Here is a 22228-nt window from a genome sequence, read left to right on the forward strand (position 1 = left end):
CTTCCACTGCCTCCCGCAGCTTGGTCAAACTCATGTTCCTAGCTTCGAGAACACTGTCCAACCATCTCGTCCTCTGTCGTCGCCTTCTCCTTAAAGACATGGTTAAAGACATCCCGGGGTGTGATAACATCCCCCTTTTTGCCAAACGATGCACAAAGTCATTGAAAGATATATTGGTGCATACGGATTTGAAATCCACCCTCACACAGCATACGTTGTCCAGTCCTCCACGTGAGCTGCTTACCTAGAAATGGGCTTGGCCCAATAAAGGGCTCTTATCAGCCCCCTTATCAATCAAAAGCTGCCACGGATGATGGGCCTCGTGATACGTCCACATCCTGCCTTGGTATCTTGGGTGTCAACCATTCACTATCTCCCTTGCTTTTGGGTGGGGTGGAAACTGTCTAGAAACATCTCCTATAGACAAGAGACCAGAAGGAGCGTCAACAGCCAAGGAAGGAGTCTGAAAGGGCACTGAGTCCTCTTTCCGTCTTACCGATCAAAAGATGCCACAGATGATGGGCCTCAGATATATTCACATCCTGCCTCTGTATTTTGGGCATCAGCCTTTCGCTATCTCTATCGCTTTCAGGGGTGGGGGAACTTTTCTGAAGCTATCTGTCCTGTGATGTCCTCTCCAGATTTTGTAATCGCAATTGTTTTGTGGCTAGAATCACCTATAAGAAGAGACCAGGGGAGCTCCAGGGTACTGAGCATCAAGGCATCCAAGGAAGGACAGACCCCAGAACTTCTCTCCATCTCCACCTGCCATGAAGCTGTCTCTGGTTGTCCTCCCCTTTCTCCTTCTCGCCCTGGCTGCTGCTAGCCCACGTGAGTCTGCCCTTCTCATATGTGGTTTTTTTATTCAGGAGATTTATACCCACTTTCATCTGATTTTCACAGCAACGATGTTATGACCATTATTATTATTATTAGGGATGCAGGTGTCACTGTGGTCTAAACCACTGAGCCTCTTGGGCTTGCCGATCGGAAAGTCGGTGGTTCGAATCCCCACGACAGGGTGAGCTCCCGTTGCTCTGTCCCAGCTCCTGCCAACCTAGCAGTTTGAAAGCACACCAGTGCAAGTAGATAAATAGGTACCACTGTGGCAGGAAGGTAAACATCATTTTTGTGCACTCTGGCACACGTCACAGGGTCCCATTGCACCAAAAGTGGTTTAGTCATGCTGACCACATGATTTGGAAAGCTCTCTGTGGACAAATGCAGGCTCCCTCAGCCTGAAAGCGAGAAGTGCCACAACCCCATAGTCGCCTTTGACTGGACTTAACCATCCAGGGGTCCTTTACCATTACAGTATTATTATTATTATTATTATTATTATTATTATTTTCTTACATTTCTATGGGGGACCATAGATAAGTATAATATTTAGAAAGGACGTACAGTGGTACCTCGGTTTATGAACACAATTGGTTCCGGAAGTCTGAAACGTTCATAAACTGAAGCGAACTTTCCCATTGAAAGTAATGGAAAGTGGATTAATCCATTCCAGATGGGTCCGCGGAGTACTCAACCTGAAGCGTACTTAACCCGAAGCATGGGTGTAATTGGTTCCGGAAGTCTGTTCATAAACTGAAGCATTCATAAACTGAAGCGAACTTTCCCATTGAAAGTAATGGAAAGTGAATTAATCCATTCCAGATGGGTCTGCGGCGTTCGTAAACCAAAAATTCGTAAACCGAGGTGTTCATAAACCGAGGTTCCACTGTAGTCATTTATTTAAAGCACAGCATGGAGAACCTTCAGTCTTCTGGTGGATGGGGACAGAGGGAGCTTCCTTTTGGCTCTGCAGACAAGCCAATACTCTCCATTCCTTTCTCCCTTTCAGGTGAATACAATGAGGAGTTTGGGATCCATGATAAGTCTATTCCCAGTGGTGGTCTTGGTAAGTTCTCCTTTCGGGGTTTCCACAATAGTCAAGCAAGCCAAGTGGTGCCAGGGTCATGTGCCAGGGTCATGTGCTTTTGTGCCTCATCCGAAAGGCAGCAGAGGTTCTCCCATGAGGACTACCAGGGCACAGCCCTATCAAGCAGATTGTCAGGCAACTTGCAAATCCACGCCTCCCAAATAAATCTGAAATCCACACCATCTTGCCTCTTTCCCCCAAACCTGGAAGATATTCTCCCTAATCTCGGATGTAAGAGGCTGATTGTGATCGCTCCCTGGTGTGAGGTACTCTGCACATGATCAGAGGTTGTTACTTCGCACTTGCAGGATTGAGACATCCATTGAAAATATGTTCTGATGTGCCCTGGCTCAAATGAAACAATCATTATTATTTTTTATCTATCCGTTGGAATCATGGGTTTTAATTTAGAGGGGAAAGGTGTTGCAGATAACGTAAAGCTGTTTTTTGTTGGATGGGGATGGAAAACTGCATGCAGCTGGAAGCAAAAATTCCATGGTGAGGGGTTTTCCCCCTTGTATTTTTAAAGCGTTGTATGTTTGTTTAATATTTTGGCAAAGTTGTGTGGAGGCGCAATCAGGACTTGACTTCATCCTAGTCATCCAAAACTCAAAAACATCCAGGTTTCTAAACACACATACTTGCATGTGCGGTTCTCTCTACCCAGAAATGAAGGTTCACATTCCAGACAGGTTCTGCCACTTGAGGCAGGGTGGTCCTGGTGAAGGTCTTCGCTGCCCTGGGGGGAATCTTGAGGGCTAGATCAAAAGCCCTGGGGACCACATTCAGAGTTCCTCCATGCTTGCTTTTAAATGCAAGAGCTTCCACACAGAGACAAGGATGTGTATGTTTGGATGTTTGATGTGAAAAATGAAAAAAAAATGCTAATAAATTGAGTAAATTAACAACAGAACTTGCTTATACCACTTCTTACAGTTGGGATGGATCCCTCGCCTCCCTGCTGTCAAGATTATTCCAAGACGGAATTCTCAAGGAATATCGTGAAGGATTATTTCCACACCAGCAGCAACTGTAATCTGCCTTCTGTAGTGTAAGTTTCCGCATCAGGGCAAAAACTAAGAGGCCAGCTGGATAACATGTTTCAAAAGGTAGAAGGTGAAACAAGGTGGTGAAGTGAGGCTTAAGCACTTGGGGGACAGATTGAGAAAATCATGAGAGTGGATCACAGAAAAATGGAGAAATTGTCACCCGGGAGCAGAGATTGGCTGTGACTATTTTCCAGTCTTAAATTCAGTTCAGCATTTCAGCAGAGGCTTGCAAAAAAATTTTTTTTAACTTTGCATAAATATTTGTAGACATTATTGTGCATTTTGCTCCTAATCTATGCATTTCTGCAAGCAAATCCCCACCGCCACTGCCGCCAACAGGTTGCAGTTTTGGACTCCAAAATGCAGAGAAGGGTGGGTTTTGAAGGCGAGCTGTGTTTTGGTGGGCATCAGAGGCACTAAGTTACTTCCGAAGAGTGAGGGGGCCTGTTGCGCACTTGGGACATCATGTGCTCGACGTGTGACATTGCATCATCGGGAGAAGGCTGAACACAGAGCCCAGCATGGCGCAGTTTCAATGGCTGAAAGTTCCTCCTCTCTTGCGCTCAGAAGGAGCCAGCCACTGAAGCCGTGCCATGCTCAGTTCTATGGTCAGCCTCCTCCTCTGCCCCCTGCCAACAGATATTGAGCGGAGCAAAGACAGCTTGGCCCCATAGAGCCAGCACCCCAGTGGGCCTATTAATTCGGGAAGCATGGATTTGATGGGATCACATTAAGACTGCGGGCAGAAGCAATTTCTTTTCCATCTCTATACCCTGCTGAGGACACTGGGTCCATGGCAAGGTTGAACCTGGTGCCTTTAGACATGGGAGGTGGGCTACCCGGCCTTTTTCTCTAGACCCAAGAGAAGTGGGGTCCTCAGGCTAGTGCAGAATTAAAAGGACATATTCAGTGACACATGGTGAATGTCTGTTTCTTTCTCCGACAGGTTTATATTCAAAAGAGAAGGAGTAACAGGCTGTGCTGACCCAAATGCCCCGTGGGTCAAGGATCTTATGGAATACATTGACAGCATTAAGAATTCCACCAGCTCAAGACCCACAACTGTGCCTATCCCCAGCGCATAGCCCCCATTAGGAAAATGCGCTTGGAACCACAGCAACCGCCTCGCCTCTTCGCTGAACCTCTTCCCCCCCTCTCTCTCCCCTCCCTCTCTCCCTGCTCATATTCTGGCCCCTTCATGGCTGAAGAGAGTTCTTCATTCAAGGGACTCTGTGGTTATCAAGGCAGCAATCTAGGAGCAACCAGCCTGCCTTGTGGGAAACGGTCTCCCAGAAAGTGGTTCCTGAAGTTGGCATGTGCCCCTTTCATAGCTATGTTAATCGACACTGTTTGGCAGGTTCTGTTCCAGCTACCAAGCATCTGTTTCCAAGCAGCTCTGCAAAATGTTGATTTCCAGTGTGTGGCTGCGGGACAAATTCATTTTGCCAGGGCTTTTGAGGAAATTCCGAAAGCAGGATTTAAATCTCACCTTGGGAATCCCCACAGCAAATGTTTCATTTTGACTTGACTTGTCAGGACCAAAAACATTGGCTCCAAAATTGGCCAAGATAAGCAATTCATTGATCACCAAAGAGCTTTCAGGACATACCATTGGTGCATGAGTTTAAGGGTTTATCTCTTCAACCCAGTCTCAGACTTCTCCCTCAGAAATGCAGTTCTGTCAGCAGAGGCCAGGGGTGGGTGGGTGGAATCCCTAGCACCCTCCCAAACAACAATTCCCAGATTCCAGTGTCCTCCTGAAATCTTATGCAGCTGATTTTTAGGCTCTGTGTGTTCTTATTAAAGATGTATCTAAATTCAATTCTTTGCCCTTTTCCACATGTTAATCCATACATTTAATTAGCATCATTTCTGAATTCTTTGCTCTCTGCTTGAGAGGCAACTTTAAGCACACTGGTTCCTGCTTGTGTTGTTGTTAAGTGTTGCTTATCGGAGTATCTATGCAGATGGGCCAGTCTGCAGTTCTGCTGTTGGCTTCTGAAAATAAAGATGAAGTTTGGGTTCCTCTCTGTCTTTTGCGAGTCCTTCTTCTCTCCAGGGGGGTGGGGGGTGGGGTGAAGCAGATCCAGGCAGTCTGAGAACAGCTTTGGAAGGGGAGGAAGATTACAGGCATTTGTCCAACCTCAGCCCACAGGGAACAAGGTGGTCACAATTCCCAAGGCTGCCCCTGCTGCCTCCCTTGGCTAAGCTGGCAATATCCACCAAAGAGGGTTCAGCCTCCTTTCCATGAAGCCTTCCCCAATGGAAGAAGATCCGCTCCAGTTCCCCTTTTTGTAGAGTCATCATCAAGACCCCAATGAACAATGGGTCCAGGACTCCATCCGCCGTCTCCTCACACCCAGTGGTGAATCTTGGGGTCTCAAATTTAAGCAGCGCCCTGTGCAACACCAAAATTCGCCATACCATCCTGTCTCTCACCTTCCATTCTACATCATAGTTGCAGCACACCCAGTGTGACCAAACTGGTTGCACTCCCCTAAATCCAACTCTGCTCCACCATCTCTTTGGATTCCCACCAAGAACCAGCCACGCCTCTGCATCTCTCTCAGCCTCTCTCTCCGACAAGCCCACTCTAAACGGTCCTTTAGAGCTCCTTGACAGTATCAAGGAGGGTGTGGGCAGGGGGGTCTAGTACACAGTGTCTATTAAGACATTCATAAAGCCTTTCATAGCCCCACCACAAAGGCTTCCGAGTAAGCCCAGAGAGTCATGGGATAAGAAGAACAGGTGAAGAATCAGGAAGCAGAGAGTGGGAATGAATGAAGAGTCCTCCCAGTGGAGGATGGAGAAAGTGGGCTACCCCGAGGAGCAGGATTGGGACCTGTGCTTAACTGAAATGAACATAGATGCCTGTTGATAAGGAAAACATTCTGGGGTGTGGATTTACTCTGCTGCTCAGTTCATTGGGGTCCCACTCCCCGCCTGTCTCTCCAGTCAGCAAAAGAAGGGAGGGGCCTTGCGTAGATCCAGAAGACAAGAGCTTGCATGGAGTCCCTCTTCCAGCACTGGGGGTGGGTAGGTCCACATGGGACACAGAGGGCTCTTGGGTGCTATCAGAATCCATCCAGGAAAAGGAGTCCTTAAGTCATGGTACCCTCCATTGCACCCAAAGCCCAGTTGCTACCCATCCTTCACCCTAAAATGGCCTGATCCTTCCCTGGACCTTGTTCCAGCTGCTTTACATTTGTGCTCACAAGGCCTCGGCCCTCCCCTGAGACCATGGAAGCTCCCAGGCTGTTTACCCAGCAATGGACGTTGTCACACGAAAGGGCTCTTATCAACCCCCTTATCAATCAAAATTTGCCACAGGTGATGGCCCTCTTGATACGTCCACATCCTGCCTCCGTATCTTGGGCATCAACCCCTCACTATCTCCCTTGATTTGGGTGGAGTGGAAACTTTTCAGAAGTCATTCTGGAAACATCACCTCTTAAAGAAGAGACCAGGGGAAGCTCCCAAATTTGGCGCCCCCAAAAGGATCTTCTCAAGTATGGATCTTCTCAATTTTGCACCCTTCAGCTTGGCGCCCTGTGCGGGAGAACCACCTGTGCTGATTTGAACCCTGATCCCCTGGGTCCTAGAGGGTGACTGTCAATATCAGCCTTCAGCACCACTCCAGCCCCAAACTAGGCCAACCTCGGCAGAAGATGACCTTTCCCTAGGCATATGATAGATTTGGTCCTAAGCAGATATCATCTCTTCTTTTGCAGATTCATCACAAAGACAAATGGAAGGTTCTGTGCTAGCCTCAGTTCTATATGGGTAATGGATCTCATCCATCGCAATGCCCCTCCCTCTTCTCCACAGGAAGAGAAGAGAGTCCAGGGCTCAAGCTGCTTTGAATGCCAGGAAATCAGACCTGCAAAAAGTGAAGCAATATGAATAAAGGAAGTGATGTTGAGCATGTGCAGAGTACCTCTCATTCATAGCCACACAAGAGTGTAGGCTCCTGGCCCATTTATCCTGGGCAAAGGCAGAGGTGGAGACCAGGGCTGGTGTGGTGTAGTGGTTAAGAGTGGTAGACTTGTAATCTGGTGAACCGGGTCTCCGCTCCTCCACATGCAGCTGCTGGGTGACCTTGGGCTAGTCACACTTCTTTGAAGTCTCTCAGCCCCACTCACCTCACAGAGTGTTTGTTGTGGGGGAGGAAGGGAAAGGAGAATGTAAGCCGCTTTGAGACTCCTTCAGGTAGTGATCAAGCAGGATATCAAATCCAAACTACTCTTCTTCTTCTTCTTCTTCTTCTTCTTCTTCTTCTTCTTCTTCTTCTTCTTCTTCTTCTTCTTCTTCTTCTTCTTCTTCTTCTTCATAACCTTATCCTTCCTGAACAGGTTGTCTTATCAGCTTTGAAGCAGCAACAAAACTGCCAGCACATTTTGCAGAGCTAAGCAGAGTTTCAAATCGGACGTGTTTTGGACTGTATACAGTGGTACCTTGGGTTACAAACGCTTTGGGTTACAAACTCTGCTAACCCAGAAGTAGTACCTCGGGTAACAAACTTTGCCCCAGGATGAGAACAGAAATTGGGCGGCGGCAGCATGGCAGCAGCAGTAGGAGGCCCTATTAGCGAAAGTGCGCCTCAGGTTAAGAACGGTTTCGGGCTAAGAACGGACCTCCAAAATGAATTAAGTTCATATCCCGAGGTACCACTGTATTGAGATTCCTGCATTGTAGGGGGTTGGACTAGATGATGATGATGATGATTATGTATAAAACCACAAAATATAAAACCACAAAATCCATAATCCCTTGGGTTCTCTTCCAACTCTATGATTCCGTGAGTCCCCCCTACAAGTGGCAGGGCATGAAACCCCAATAATGACTTATTATTCCACAATTTCCAGTTGGGCCTTTCCCTCTGAACATTCAGAATCAGAGATTCTGGCTCCAAAGTGAGACACATCCTCCTCACTGTATTAATCATCTGTTAGGGGAAACTCTTCTTCAAAACTCATATATGATGCTCTGGTCCTGGCCAGCTACACAGGGTGAGATGGAGAACTGCACCCAGTAGGACCTGAACCAAAGACTTGAAGACACCAAGCTGGACCCCTGACCCTGGCGAACTGGAACATGCCGAAAATATGAACTGAATTCCCAGTGGTTCCCAAACTTATTTGGGCCACTGCCCCCTTGATTCCATGAAGTGCTCCCTGGTGCCCCACCCACCCCATCCACCCTACTCTCTGGTGGTTGGCATCTGTCTGTCTTAGGAGAGAATGGAGGAGTGTGCCTTTGGGCATGAGGTCAATCTGTTGGAAGGTTGCAACACCTGCTGTGGATGTAGAACCTAATATGGGAGAGACACACTGGTTTTCCCCCCCGGGGGGTACTCAATGGTACACAGTACCTGCCTGCACATTCCCCCCCCCCCCGCCAAATGTTAACAGTGTAGCACTTACTGTAACAACTTCATGGTGAGTACCAACACCGGTTTTTCTATTAATAAAAAAAAAACCCACTTGAGAGACATGTTTTGCTGCAGCTGAGGCAGATGAAGGCATCCAGTTGTGCTGCTTCAGATACACCATGGTGTTTTTTCTCTATAAAAATCATTATTCAGAACCGAGGTTTGCACGACCCAATAAGGAAGATAGTAATACCATAAAATTCAAGTAGATAACAATTAATTGCGCATTTATTTAAATTGGATGAACTTGATCCACTGATACCAGCCTTACAAAGTCTGATATTCATTTCCACAACCAGCCTCTGCCACCCCTTGCCTCTTAGTGCTGCCCTCCCCAGGAGAAGGTACCACCGACTTTGGGAACCACTGTGCTAAGCAAAAACCTCCCCCTGGCTTACTACTCACTGAAACCGACCTACTGAAAAAAATGTCCCCTTCCCTTAACCTGTCCCTGAAGCCTGGATGCTGTCCCTGCAATGCTGTGTCAGACCGCAAATGTTCTCTTTAAAAAAAAGGAGAGAGAACGCACACGCCATTTCCTAGGAAGGAAGTAGCATCTCTTTCAAGAGACGCAAATCACCCGTTCCTTCTCCAAATGATTCATTTTGCCCTCACCCCTTGCAAAGCTGAGGTGGCTCTAGGGGTAATGGGGGAAAGTTGAGGAGGGCAGCATGGGACTGACTGAGGAAGTGTTGTGGCAACCCAGAGGTGGAGACAAGGGCAAGCCAGCTCTTTCCTCTGTGTCAAAGTGGATCGGCCAGAGCTGCTTCCATAAGGGATAATTGGGTGCACTCTCCCCACTTTGGATCAAATCTATGCCTCCAGGTGCTATAAGAAAGCTACAGATATTGTGCAGGATAGTGTGCACCCCGGAAATGATCTCTTCAGCTTCTGCCTCCTGGAAGGAGGTATAGGGTCATAAAGACCAGGACTAGCCGCCCGAGAAATAGTTTCTATCCAAGAGCGATTTCGGTTTTGAATGCAGCGAAAGGCAGTCTGTGCGGGAGGGTCTGTATTCAGTTATGGGGCATCAGAGTTTTAGGGGGTAAATCAGGAGGGGTAGTAGAGTTTTTAGGGGGTTATTTATGTATAGGCGGGATGGGTAGCGAGTCAATATGTATTTTTTTGGATGGTAGGTTGATGGTTGTTGTAAGTTTGATGTAGATGCTCAGTTTTGTTGTTCTTCATGGGACAATGACAATAAAGATCATAGCTGTCAAGTTCTCCCTTTTTTAAGGGAAATTAAGAGAAAAGGGAAAACTTGACAGCTATGATAAAGATTATCATATTGTATCATAAATACAAACATAAGAAGAGCTGTGTAACTGGATCAGGCCAATCGCTGATCTATATCAGCATCATGACCTCACAGTGGCTGACCCCGATGCCCATTGTGGGAAGCCCACAGACAGGATTCCAGCACAAGAGCCCTCTCCCCTCCTGTGGTTTCCAGAATATGGTGGGCTATTCAGAAGCATGGCTGCCTCCAACCGTTGAGCCAGAGCAGAGCCCTCATGGCAGGTAGCCATCAATAGCCTTCTCCTCCATGAATCTGTCCAATTGCCCTTTGAAGTCAACAGGGTTGGTGGCTGTCACCGCCTCCTGTGGGATAGTTTAACTAGAAATAAGTACTGTTGTGAGTTGGGGGGGAGTTAGTCTGTATCATGCCTGAGTCCCTTCTAATTCCTGGGATCCTGGATCCAGCAGGGGTTAACATCTAATGGAGGATCCCCTTGTTGAACTAGTCTGGCAAGTTTCTTTGTGAGAGAATGGCCATAGTCGCCAACTGAGCACTGCCATTAGTATACCATAATAATAATTATTATTATTATTATTATTATTATTATTATTATTATTATTATTTATTTCTACCCAGCCACTCTGGGCAGCTTCCAACAAAAGATTAAAAATACATTAAAACATCAGTCATTGAAAACTTCCCTAAACAGGGCTGCCTTCAGAACAGGGCTGCCTTTAGGGCTACCAAAATAAGTGATGGTGCTCTCTAGGCACATGGCTGCCCTTTCTGCCTCACCTGGCTGGTAGTGAGACAGGCAAAAGCCAGAGCATGTGAGAGATAAGAGCAGGCAGCAGGCAGAAGCTAGAGAAACAGAGCCATGCTTGATTTCTGCTGCAATCCAAGGCTATGACTATGGGAGAAGCAAAACCATTTTGGGTGATGATGCTGTGAGCCCCTCCATCTTAGGCTCAGGTCATACTCTCCAACATTTCTCTGATGAAAATAGGGATGTCCTATTCCATAATAATAATACTGTAATTTTATTATTTATATCCCACCCATCTTACTGGGTTGCCCACTCTGGGCTGCTTCCAAGATGTATAAAAACATAACAAAACATTAACATTAAAAACACTTCCCTATACAGGGCTCCCTTCAGATGTCTTCTAAAGGTTGTATAGTTACATATCTCCTTGGCCCTCACAGGGGGGGGGGGTTGCAGAACTCCACACCCTCCTAGATTTCTCTGATTAAAATAGGGACACCCTAAGGAAAAATGGGACATTCTGGGTTCAAATCAGAAACCGGGATGGCTTCTATAAATATGGGACTGTCCCTGGAAAATAGGGACAGTTGAACGGTCTGTCAGGTGTGTAAATATGTGTAAATAAACCATAGATCATAAAGACACAACAGTCTCCAATGTTGGACTACAATTCCCATCAACCCCAGCAAGCATGGTCAACATTCAGAGGGGATGACGGGAGTTGTAGTACAACAGCATCCAGAGGGCATTCTGTTGGCTACCCCTCTTCAAAATGCCTAGGTGCTATCCAATCACTTTGTGAGAAACAAGCCTGCTCCCGTCTTTCAGTGTTTTTATCAAATGAGTGACATCAAACACTCTGTGAGGTGAGTGGGGCTGAGAGACTTCAAATAAGTGTGACTAGCCCAAGGTCACCCAGCAGCTGCATGTGGAGGAGCAGGGAAGCGAACCCGGTTCCCCAGATAACAAGTCCACTGCTCCTAACCACACCACCACACTGGCTCTCATAATGGCTAGTCATAATTAATATGTTCTCCTTTCTTTATTGGGAGCTGTATGGATGTAAATTCCAGTTTATATTCTGAAAATACTGTATATGAAGCGCAAAAAAATTCACAAGAGAGTTTCTTAAGTACTTAAGAACACAGGCTGTTGACAAAGATTGGCTTCTGGGCAAATAAAGATAGCTGGTGGCTTTGCAGGGTGCCCAGTATTTGAAAGAAGGTGCTGTGTGGGTCTAACCCAGGGGTGGCAACCTAAGGCCCAGGGGCCGGATGGGGCCCAATCGCCTTCTTAATCCAGCCCACGGACAGTCTGGGAATCAGCGTGTTTTTACATGAGTAGAATGTGTGCTTTTATTTAAAAATGCATCTCTGGGTTATTTGTGGAGCATTGGAATTCGTTCATTATTTTTTTCAGAATATAGTCCGGCCTACCACATGGTCTGAGGGACAGTGGACCAGCCCATGGCTGAAAAAGGTTGCTGACCCCTGGTCTAACCATCACCCTCTTCCTGACCCCAACCACACACTCCAGGGTCTGACAGAAGAAGAGCCACCTCAGGCAGTTCATTCACGAGGCTGCTGCTCCCTCTGGTGGAAGAAACACACCCACAGCTTTGTTATATAAGGCCCCATCCACACTATTAAATCAGTATCATAGTACAGTACAGTGGAACCTCGGTTTATGAATTTTCGGTTTATGAACGCCGCGGACCCATCTGGTACGGATTAATTCACTTTCCATTACTTTCAATGGGAAAGTTCGCTTCAGTTTATGAACGCTTCAGTTTATGAACAGACTTCCGGAACCAATTGTGTTCATAAACCGAGGTACCACTGTACTGTAAACAGCCATGCCTTCTCCCAAAGACTCATTAATTTGTTTAGTATGTTGAGAGATGTTAGGAGAACCCCTACTCCTCTTCCAGAGCTACAATTCTCAGAGTGGTTTCACAATCGATCCCCTTTCCCAGGGAACTCTGGGAACCGTAGTTATGGAAGGGAAATGGGGGAATCTCCTGACAACTCTCAGCACTCTTAACAAACTATAGTTCCCAGGATGCTTTGGAGGAAATGATGACCATTTAAAGTGGGATGGTGCTGATTTAAATCTATAGGGCAGCTGGAGCATCTTTCTAGGAACAAAAGGTTTATCTGAGCCCCGTCTGCCCTTCCTTCTGCAATCTCACCCACCCCAAATCCCCTCCAGCCTCTCATTCCTCAGGGCTGCATGTGAGAATTGGGGTCATGGGGGGCAGTTTCCAACATGGCAACAAAGATCAAAAGGAAGTAGAAAAGCAAAAATCAGAACATGGTATATTTCTTATGAAAAAGATAAACTATATACACACTAAAGATTGCTGTTTGGCCTCGCCTTCATCGTTATCGCACGAGTGCAATGGAGAGAGATGTTTCCATTTCCCATCCACTTCATAAACTCGAAGTTTCTTTCAAAGCCATCCAAGTGCATAGCCATTGCTGCCTCCAGTGGCAGGGAGTTCTGCCCAGCTGCTGGATCATCCTGTTCTCACAGGGGACAACCAGGTGCCCCCATTGGGAAGCCCATAAGCAGGTCTCAGGCACAAGAGCGCTCTTCCCTCCTGTAGTTTCCAACAGCTGGTTTTCAGAAGCATTGCTGCTTCCAACTGACTAGTGGCTAGTAGCCATCAATAGCCCTCTCCCCCATGGATTTGTCTAATCCTATTTTGAAGCCACCGTAGCTGGTAGCCATCACTGCAGGGGGAGGTGGGAAGGGGCAGCCTGATGGGTAAGGGCGCTCAAGTGGGTTGATGCCAGAGAGACCTACCCATGGCATTTTGCCAAGGGTCCATTGAGCCTGGCACCAGGTCTGGACTTGACAAGGCAAGGGCGGGGAGATGTCACTCACTGTCCATATGAAATTTTAAAAATGAGGTCTTTAAAATTTGCATCCTGCTCGGGTAGGTAATGAGTGGCTGCTTCCAAGCCCACCCTTGGGTTTGGGTAGGTAGCTAGGTGAGACAGAGAGTTGGGCTTCCATCCCCAACTGGCAATCTCAGTGTCTTCCTGTGTTTGGAACACAGGGTCCTCGTTCACAACCTGGACACCAGATGGCAGCAGAAATAAGGTTGTGCCCACAGAACTCCCTTCATTTCACTCTCTCCTCCTCCACCTCCCATAATTAATAAATGTTCTGTGATTTCAGAGAATTGGAAAACCCTTTTCCTGCAAAGGGTTCAAGTTCATCAGTTTGTTTACTTAATTAAACGACATAGTTTTATTTGGATTTTGAATAAATGTGCAGTTAATTGTTAACTTTTTTGCATTTTATTGTGTTATTATCTGCTGCAAACTGCAATTCTGAATAATGTTTTTTCTACGGTAGGGGCACTGGAATTCCTTAATTCAAGGAATTAAGGGGCCAGAAGAAGGATGGGAATCATCATTGCTTTTTGTGAGCTTCAGCGACATATAATTTGTCCTTTATAAAAAGTTTTCTGATTGAGCTGTGTTTCAAACCTCTGCACAAGTAAGGAGGATGGATGGCAGCTAATGGATTGAGGTTGAATCCTGACAAGACAGAAGTACTGTTCTTGGGGGACAGGCGGGTGTGGGGGACTCCCTGGTCCTGAATGGGGCAACTGTGCCTCTGAAGGACCAGGTACACAGCCTGGGAGTCATTTTGGACTCACAGCTGTCCATGGAGGCACAGGTCAATTCTGTGTCCAGGGCAGCTGTCTATCAGCTCCATCTGGTATGCAGGCTGAGACCCTAGCTGCCTGCGAACTGTCTCACAACAGTGGTTCATGCTCTGGTTATCTCCCACTTGGACTACTGCAATGTGCATAGCTGCCAAGTTTTCCCTTTTCTCGCGAGGAAGCCTATTCAGCATAAGGGAAAATCCCTTTAAAAAAGGGATAACTTGGCAGCTATGGCAATGTGCTCTACGTGGGGCGACCTTTGAAGGTGACCCAGAAACTACAACTAATCCAGAATGCGGCAGCTAGACTGGTGACTGGGAGCGGCCGCCGAGACAACGTAATACCGGTTTTGAAAGACCTACGTTGGCTTCCAGTACATTTTGAAGCACAATCAAAGTGTTAGTGCTGACCTTTAAATCCCTAAACAGCCTCGGTCCAGTATACCTGAAGGAGTGTCTCCACCCCCATCGTTCTGCCCGGACACTGAGGTCCAGTGCCGAGGGCCTTCTGGCGGTTCCCTCACTGCAAGAAATGAAGTTACAGGGAACCAGGCACAGGGCCTTCTCGGTAGTGGTGCCTACCCTGTGGAACACCCTCCCATCAGATGTCAAAGAAATAAGCAACTACCGGTATCTGACGTTTAGAAGACATCCCTGTTTGGGGAAGATTTTAATGACTGATGTTTTAATGTATTTTTTTAATCTTTTGTTGGAAGCCGCCCAGAGTGGCTGGGGAAACCCAGCCAGATGGACGGGGTATAAATAATAAATTATTATTATTATTATTATTATTATTATTATTATTATTATTATTATTATCATGTTTTTGGGAGAGATTGCATTGCATGGGGTTGAACTAGAAGATGACTCATGTCCCTCCCAGCCCTACAGTTCTATGAGGTTGGAAGGATTGTGAGGATTGTTGTTGTTGTTTAGTCGTTTAGTCGTGTCCGACTCTTCGTGACCCCATGGACCAGAGCACGCCAGGCACTCCTGTCTTCCACTGCCTCCCACAGTTTGGTCAAACTCATGTTGGTAGCTTCAAGAACACTGTCCAACCATCTCGTCCTCTGTCGTCCCCTTCTCCTTGTGCCCTCCATCTTTCCCAACATCAGGGTCTTTTCCAGGGAGTCTTCTCTTCTCATGAGGTGGCCAAAGTATTGGAGCCTCAGCTTCATGATCTGTCCTTCCAGTGAGCACTCAGGGCTGATTTCCTTCAGAATGGATAGGTTTGATCTTCTTGCAGCCCATGGGACTCTCAGGAGTCTCCTCCAGCACCATAATTCAAAGGATAGGGTATCCCTACAAAGGTGTCCCATCTAGAACAGGTAAAGTTGTCCTATGCAAGGACTTATGGGGTCAGGGCTGCCCAGGTAGCCACCAAGCGATCTGGCCTGCCATTCTGAATGTGCCCGCCTCCCCCATTCCTCTGGGGGCTTGCAACAGTTCCATTATTCATCTTTTGCTTTGTGGAGAGCCGGCTGCGGCTGCATCAAGTCCATTAGCCCCATCTGGAAGAGACCCCGAATGGGAGGGGGCAGCTTTCCAGCAAGTGAATTAGAGAAGGACAAGGTGACGAGGCAGCAAAGTGGCAGTGGGGAAGGGGGGAGGGCACCACCCTTGGGGGGTTCTCTCAGATGCTTCTGTGCTAACTGGAGGCAGAGCTTGCTGCAGTTAGGGAGGGGGAGGGAGCAGAAGGTAGCATCACTTCCAGCTTCACCTCATGCCAGATGCTGCATCTCCACCGGGTATGTTGAGGGTTAAGCTCTGGCAGGCCTGCACACCAGGAACGGTGTTGCAGCAATAACAGAAAGATGTCAGCTGTGCTGGAAAAAGCCAGCTCCATCGGACCTCAACTGCTAGCTGGGGGCAGCTATGCCATCAGAGGGAGAGATGGCAACCAGGAGGCTTGGTTCCATCACCTTTGCCAAAAGCCCAGCTCCATCAGGCATCTCCTGTCCCTGCCCTGCCAGCTGCTCAGTATAAGAACAGCTGTTTTAAGAATTGGTGCCTGAGTTTCATTCCTCCCCCTGCTTCCTTCCTTGTCGTTGTGCTTTTTAAGATTGTAAGCCAGAGAGAAGAGCCAGCCTTGTTTTAATTGATTGCATGTAACCTATTCTGGGAGCCTTCTGGCTGAAGAGTGGGATGCAAATACAGTATTCTAAATAAATAAATGACAAATTTGTTTTATTTCTTTATTATTTCCTAAAATCTGTACACTGCTTGACTGCAAAAAGCCTTAGGAGCTGCCAGCCAGTACTATACTTATTTCTGTTTCTTTTTCTTTTTTGTAAAGCAGCCAGCTCTTCTCAGTAAGTATAAATATAGTTTTATTCCTATTACAGTATTATTACTTTGTGCCCCCACACCTCTGTGCTGGGGGGGGGGGGGTTGCTCACACTGCCCTAAATCTGGTGCAGCTGAGGATGTGTTTTTAGTTTATTGTGGTTTTAATTTTCTGACTGTTTTAATTGATTTTACTAATAATTCTATTTTTTTTGGTAAACCCTTTTTTGCAGTTAAATTTCATAAAAGAAATGCAACATATTTCCATATTATAGCATTAATATTTAATTGAATTTCCCTGCACTGAGTCATTTTGGAAGCCAGCCACATCTTAAAAAGAGGATTGCGAATTAACACAGTATTATTAATAATGATTATGGGATTAATAACGATTATGGGATTATAATAATTAACACAGCTGAGACAGGCCACCTGTCGTAGCCCCACAAATGTGTTTCTGGACTCCACAGCTCCCTTCATCACTATCCCTAACCACTGGACCATGATGCCTGGGGTTGAGGGGAGTTGGAGCCCAGCAACAACCTCTGGAGGTCCGCACGCTCCCCACCCCTGCATGGAGGCAACCAGGCGCCGTCCAGATGTTTTGGACTACAACTCCCATCAGCCCTAGCGAGTGCGGTGGGCGGGAACTGCAGCAGTGGCCGATGGGAGTCGCAGTCCTGACCGTTCGGAAGGCAGCAAACTTTGTAGAAGGGCGGTGGCCGGCGCAGGTGGAGGAAACGGGTGGAGCCTAGAGAAGCATCCAATCGCAGAAGCGTTTTCTTGATTTCTCCCTCCTTTAGGCGGGGCTGCCGCGGAGACGCCCGAGGGATGCTCCCTTTCCGTCGGCGAGAGAAGGAAACGGGCGGGAAAGAAAGACCCTCCCTTTTTGTCTCGAGGCCCAATCGCGGCGCCTCGGGCGGTGAGTGGCAGCCGCCGCGGACCAACGGGTGGCGTCCCTTTCAGAAGGGTGGCCGGGGCCTCCTTCGCTTCTGTCCAGGCCGCCGCGGGGCGCTCGGGGGGCTCCTTCAGGCGCGTCGCCCGTCCGCTTCCCGAGGCCTCCGGGAGCTATCGGCGGGATGGTGGACGCCGAGCGGGACGCCTTCGAGAGGGGGCAGGTACCCTCCCGTGGGGCAGGGCGGGCGGGTCAGTGGGCGGAGAGGGGCAGCGGAGCCAGGGGAGGAGAAGGAGGGGGCGCCCCAGGATCTCCCCTGGCGAATACCCAGCCCTTCTCAGGCTCAGCCCTTTATGTTGCTGGTGTGTGTATTTTCCGCTCCCCCCCCTCTTTTTTGTGCTTACCGAGGTGACTCGAAGCTTAAAAATTTTAACGTTGAAACTGGTGGGCATCCAGTGATGCTGAAATGTGGGGAGGATTCGGGCCAGAGAAAAATCATTTCCACAGTTAAACTGTGGAACTCTCTCCCACGGGAGGCAGTGACTGGCCAGCTTTAAAAAGAAGTTCGGGCAAGTTCATTGAAGAAAGGCCTCGCCAAAGGCTACTAGCCACAGTGCCCAGGCTCTGCCTCGACAGCCAGCCAGAAGCAGTAGTTGTTATTATAGTTATCAATTAATTAATTAATTAATAATTACGTGTATTAGCTGCTTTTCGTTTACCAAAGTAACACAAAGTGACCTTCAGTTTTTTATTGTTGTTATTACCTGCACCCCTCCGCACCCTAAGTCCACAGTGCGGGTTACAGCAATTGAAATGCATTCCTAAAAACTGTTTAAAAGAAGTTAAAATTACAGTGGATGGGTAGGTCCTTAAAATATACACCTTAAGTGTCAGAAGCCAGGGCAAAGAGGTGCAAATTCGGCATCCTCCAGAATCTATGTAATGAACATATAAACAAACAAACACACGCATTAGAACCAGGATAAAATAAAATAAAAACAACTCATATACTGTACACGACTTCATACACACTTACTTCCCCCTCCCCACAAGTGCTGTTGGAATGCATATAAATAAATAATCAGGCATGTACATCTTTTAAATAGTCATACTGTAGTAGGAAAAAGATGGAACAGTAACCCTAATCCACCCATTAAGAACACGCGTACAAAAAATCCAAACTAAAACTGCTAGCAGAAGAAAAAGGGAAGAGGAGCAAGTAAGCTCTAACAATACCTTAAGCAGGAACAGATTCAAAAGCTTGTTTTTACTGTATATATATATATATATACGTATAAGGAAGTTTTTGAGTGCTGTTGGAATGCAAAGAAAAAGGAAGATGGCCTAACCACAGAAAAAAGTTGTCACGTTCAGTGTTTACAATATCACTTGAACCCCCTTGTAATTGACCAAAGTAAAAACATAACAAAACCCAGATCATCCATCAGCCTTGACTTCAACACTAATTGTTTTGCATATGTGATCATCCTTTTGGGGCGTGGGGCTCAGCCCCCTGTCTAAGAGCCCTGCAACTGGATCAAACCAAAGGGGATCCATCTAGTCCAGCATCCTGTTCTCACAGAGGCGAACTAGGTGTTCCAATGTGAAGCCCGCAAGCAGGAACTGAGTGTAACAAGACTTTCCTCACTTCTGAATCACAGAAACTAGCATTCAGAAGCATGTCGGTAGTTTTCTTTAGCAGAGATAGAAAATAGCCATTGTTGCCAGTAGCTGTTGATAGGCTTCCTCTCCATGAACATATCTAATCCTCTTTTTTAAAGTCATCCAAGTAGGTGGCCATCACTGTGTCTTGTGGGAGCAAATTCCATAAAGAAGTTTTCACTCCTCTGCAAACAACCACAGAGATCCCATGATGGACCACACCATGTGTAGCACCCATCATCCCTTTCCTCTGGCTATGCTGCCTGGGCTAATGGTGGTTAGGAGTTGGCTGGAATATCCAACATTTTGCATTTAAAACTAAGTTAAAACTATAGGTGTGTCCATAAGGAAGAGGATGATCCTTCAGGTAATTTGGTCCCAAACCATTGGGACCTGAATTGTGAAACCAGTACTTTATATGGAGCCCTGAAATGCACTATAGACCAGTATGGGCATTTAAAATCCAATGCTTAAACCAGGGATCCCCAAACTAAGGCCCGGGGGCCGGATGCGGCCCAATCGCCTTCTAAATCCGGCCTGCGGACAGTCCGGGAATCAGCATGTTTTTACATGAGTAGAATGTGTTCTTTTATTTAAAATGCATCTCTGGGTTATTTGTGGGGCCTGCCTGGTGTTTTTACATGAGTAGAATGTGTGCTTTTATTTAAAATGCATCTCTGGGTTATTTGTGGGGCATAGGAATTCATTTATATATATTTTCAAAATATAGTCCGGCCCCCCACAAGGTCTGGGGGACAGTGGACCGGCCCCCTGATGAAAAAGTTTGCTGACCCCTGGCTTATACAGTATAATTAGGCCAGGCATCCCCAAACTTCAGCCCTCCAGATGTTTTGGTCTACAATTCCCATCCCCCCTACCACTGGTCCTGTTAGCTAGGGATCATGGGAGTTGTAGGCTAAAACATCTGGAGGGCCGCAGTTTGGGGATGCCTGAATTAGACTGACAGCTTTCTGCCAGAGATTTGGCTGTGCTGTATAACAAACCAATAGGAGTTCAGAATGTCACTTGCTCTCTACTTCTCTAGGTTGTGGAGGGGGACCGTGCATTGTTTCTTGGTTTGACAGAGAGCTGGGAGCAGTTCTTTGCTGTGTCAATTGGACTCTCATGACATGGCAAATGGAATCAGACGCTAATCAGTTTCCTTGTAGCTGCTTCTTGCAGCTGCTGTTGCACTAAGAATGATCTGTTTTACTACATGTTTGCCCTGAGCAGCCTAATCTGAACAAGATAAGAATAGAATGTAAGTAAATAAATAAATAAGTAAATAACCAAACCAACAGGAAGAGAAAGGGATAGAAGGGTAATTCGTTTATATGGAGACATGTCCTTTCAGCAAAACCGTAAGGCACCTGTGATACAAACTCAACACTATCTGTCTGAATAGATTATACCAGCATCGAAATTGCAATGTGTGCCCCATTTAACTTGAAATTATCCAGTATGTGAGTTCAGTATGTGAGTTTAGCACCTTTAAAATTCAAACAGGCTGCCCCCACCCAAAGGAGGCAATACTGACAGGAATCAAATTTTCTTCTGAGCGATAAGCTGTTCTGATATTGATTTGTTTTGTTAGATTATTTGGGTTTGCTTTGCGAAATAATACCATAAATGTTAAATGGAGTATAAACAAATAATCTTGCGAGGACCTGGAAGAATTGTTCTGGTTGTGAGGTGGCAGGGTTGGATAGGTTTTTTAAAAAAATTCCTAGATAACATGATCAAACTTCTACAAAGCATCTCAAGTTGTCTGCTCTTTTAAGCTGCGTCAGTCTCTGCTCTGTAGATGAAGGTGTGAAATGGAAGTGAAAGGTTTGAGAGAACAAATGGCTTCCTACAGGCTACAGGCATCTTGTTGACTACTGTGAAAACAGGATGCTGGACTAGCTGGGCCACTGGCCTGAATCAGCTGAAGGGCTATTCTTAGGTTCAGGAAGGGAAGCCTGGGTGCTGAAATACTTACTGTTGTACTGTTGGATATCTCAGGGAGAGAGCCCTCCCAACACAAGGAAGGGATGGAGATGGGTATCTTATTAAATTAATGTTCCCGTTGTAAAACACAGCAGCCCAGGGAAATAGAAACTACAGCTCTGTCTTGGTGAAGTTCTACATATCACTTTGTAGTTAACCTCAGAGTATCCAAAGTTAAGGTGAGAACACATGTTGGACTAGATGAGCCTCTAGTCTGATCCAGCAAGGATCTTACTTTCTTGCAGGAGCAGGGGACAAATCTGGGAGATTTTTTGTTTGTGATATGGCTCGTCTTCCTGAGCATTTTGGTGTATGATATGCTGTTGTTGCAATATGTTTGAGGATTTCTGAGCCATCTTGACTAGTCTAAAAAAAGAAAGAAAGAAAAGGGGAAGACTTTTTAGGGCTTCCTAGCAAAAGGAAAAAAAACACCTTAAAAACCTTTCTTAAAACCCTTTGCTTTCTGGCCTCCTACAAGGATGAAAAGAAGGGAAATTTACAGTAAGTCCAACTTTCCATTTATACAATCTAGGGATTTGGCATTTTCCACAAGGGAAGTGCATATATGTGTTCTATTGCTTATTGTACTTTGCCTTATCTTTTTATTTCGTGTTTTGTGTCAGCAGCAGGCAAATGCTTACAGAGCAAATAAATAATGGTTGTGGGGAGGTAGATAAAGGAAGACCAGCTTCAGTCCACTGATGGCCTCCAGCTAAAGGTGACAAACTAACAGAGACTAGAGAGAAGACAGCAGCTAGGCAGAAAATTGAAAGTGACCTTGCTGCTTCCCAGTGGAAAGTGAAAGGTTATTTGGCTGTGGTGCGAAGGTGAAGGGAGAGGGCTTTATGTAGTTGCTATTCTTTTCCTTCCTTTAGGTAAGAGAGTATTTGGAGTTATCTCCTGAAAAGAGTATGATAGTTATGAAATCCATATTGCCCTTCCTTTTTCACACAGGTCTCTTCTCCCCCCGCCCACTCCAATTCTGGGTGGTATGCCAAGTCCTAATAGGCTTTCTGTTAAATGAAAGAGGCTCAGCCAAAAGAGATGCAACTGTGTGGCTTGCTTTTCTTCCTTTGCACAACTTCAGATTCCATCTTCAGCTATCACGTGGAGGAAATCAGCTACAGAAAACTGCAGAAACTGCCTGTCTTCCTAGAAATTAGTACAAACCCTGCACCTGCAAATAAGAGGCTGACCAAAGTTATTGTAAGGTGTATCAGAAGGTTCTTGGTCATTTGCTGTTTCTTCATTTTCTGTTTTCTGACACTTGGTTCCTATAGCTAGACAGCATTACATTTACAA

The 22228-nt window shown here is 46.4% G+C and overlaps 2 protein-coding genes across 3 annotated transcripts in view; both read left to right on the plus strand.

Annotated features, from left to right (window-relative positions):
- The first annotated feature begins 671 nt into the window (after positions 1-671).
- LOC148683550 (C-C motif chemokine 4-like) lies at positions 672-5002 on the plus strand. 2 transcript variants are annotated; one of them, XM_088658271.1, is made up of 4 exons: positions 672-831; positions 1850-1906; positions 2864-2978; positions 3923-5002. In XM_088658271.1, the coding sequence occupies exons 1-4, from the start codon at positions 771-773 to the stop codon at positions 4059-4061; spliced, it is 372 nt and encodes a 123-aa protein (XP_088514397.1). In that variant the 5' UTR covers positions 672-770; the 3' UTR covers positions 4062-5002. The 2 variants fall into 2 exon arrangements, with proteins under 2 accessions (XP_088514397.1, XP_088514398.1); XM_088658272.1 differs by having other exon boundaries at positions 701-831; positions 2864-2959; positions 3923-4986.
- A 12341-nt stretch (positions 5003-17343) lies between these two features.
- HIP1 (huntingtin interacting protein 1) overlaps positions 17344-22228 on the plus strand; it is a 70136-nt gene continuing 65251 nt past the window's right edge. The window contains exon 1 of the mRNA XM_035139067.3: positions 17344-17498. Coding sequence (XP_034994958.2) covers positions 17460-17498 — 39 coding nt within the window. The 5' untranslated portion in view covers positions 17344-17459. The remainder of the gene's footprint in view (positions 17499-22228) is intronic.

This window comes from Zootoca vivipara, chromosome 14 (assembly GCF_965207765.1).
Source record: "Zootoca vivipara chromosome 14, rZooViv2.hap1.1, whole genome shotgun sequence".
In the NCBI taxonomy this organism is placed as follows: Eukaryota; Metazoa; Chordata; class Lepidosauria; order Squamata; family Lacertidae; genus Zootoca; species Zootoca vivipara.

What these genes read in the sequence shown, in the direction of transcription:
- LOC148683550 (XM_088658271.1), top strand. Translation starts at nt 771, where the DNA reads ATGAAGCTGTCTCTGGTTGTCCTCCCCTTTCTCCTTCTCGCCCTGGCT. An exon ending in CCTGGCTGCTGCTAGCCCAC is followed by an intron (nt 832 to 1,849) that starts GTGAGTCTGCCC and finishes TCTCCCTTTCAG; the next exon opens with GTGAATACAATGAGGAGTTT. An exon ending in TGTAATCTGCCTTCTGTAGT is followed by an intron (nt 2,979 to 3,922) that starts GTAAGTTTCCGC and finishes TTTCTCCGACAG; the next exon opens with GTTTATATTCAAAAGAGAAG.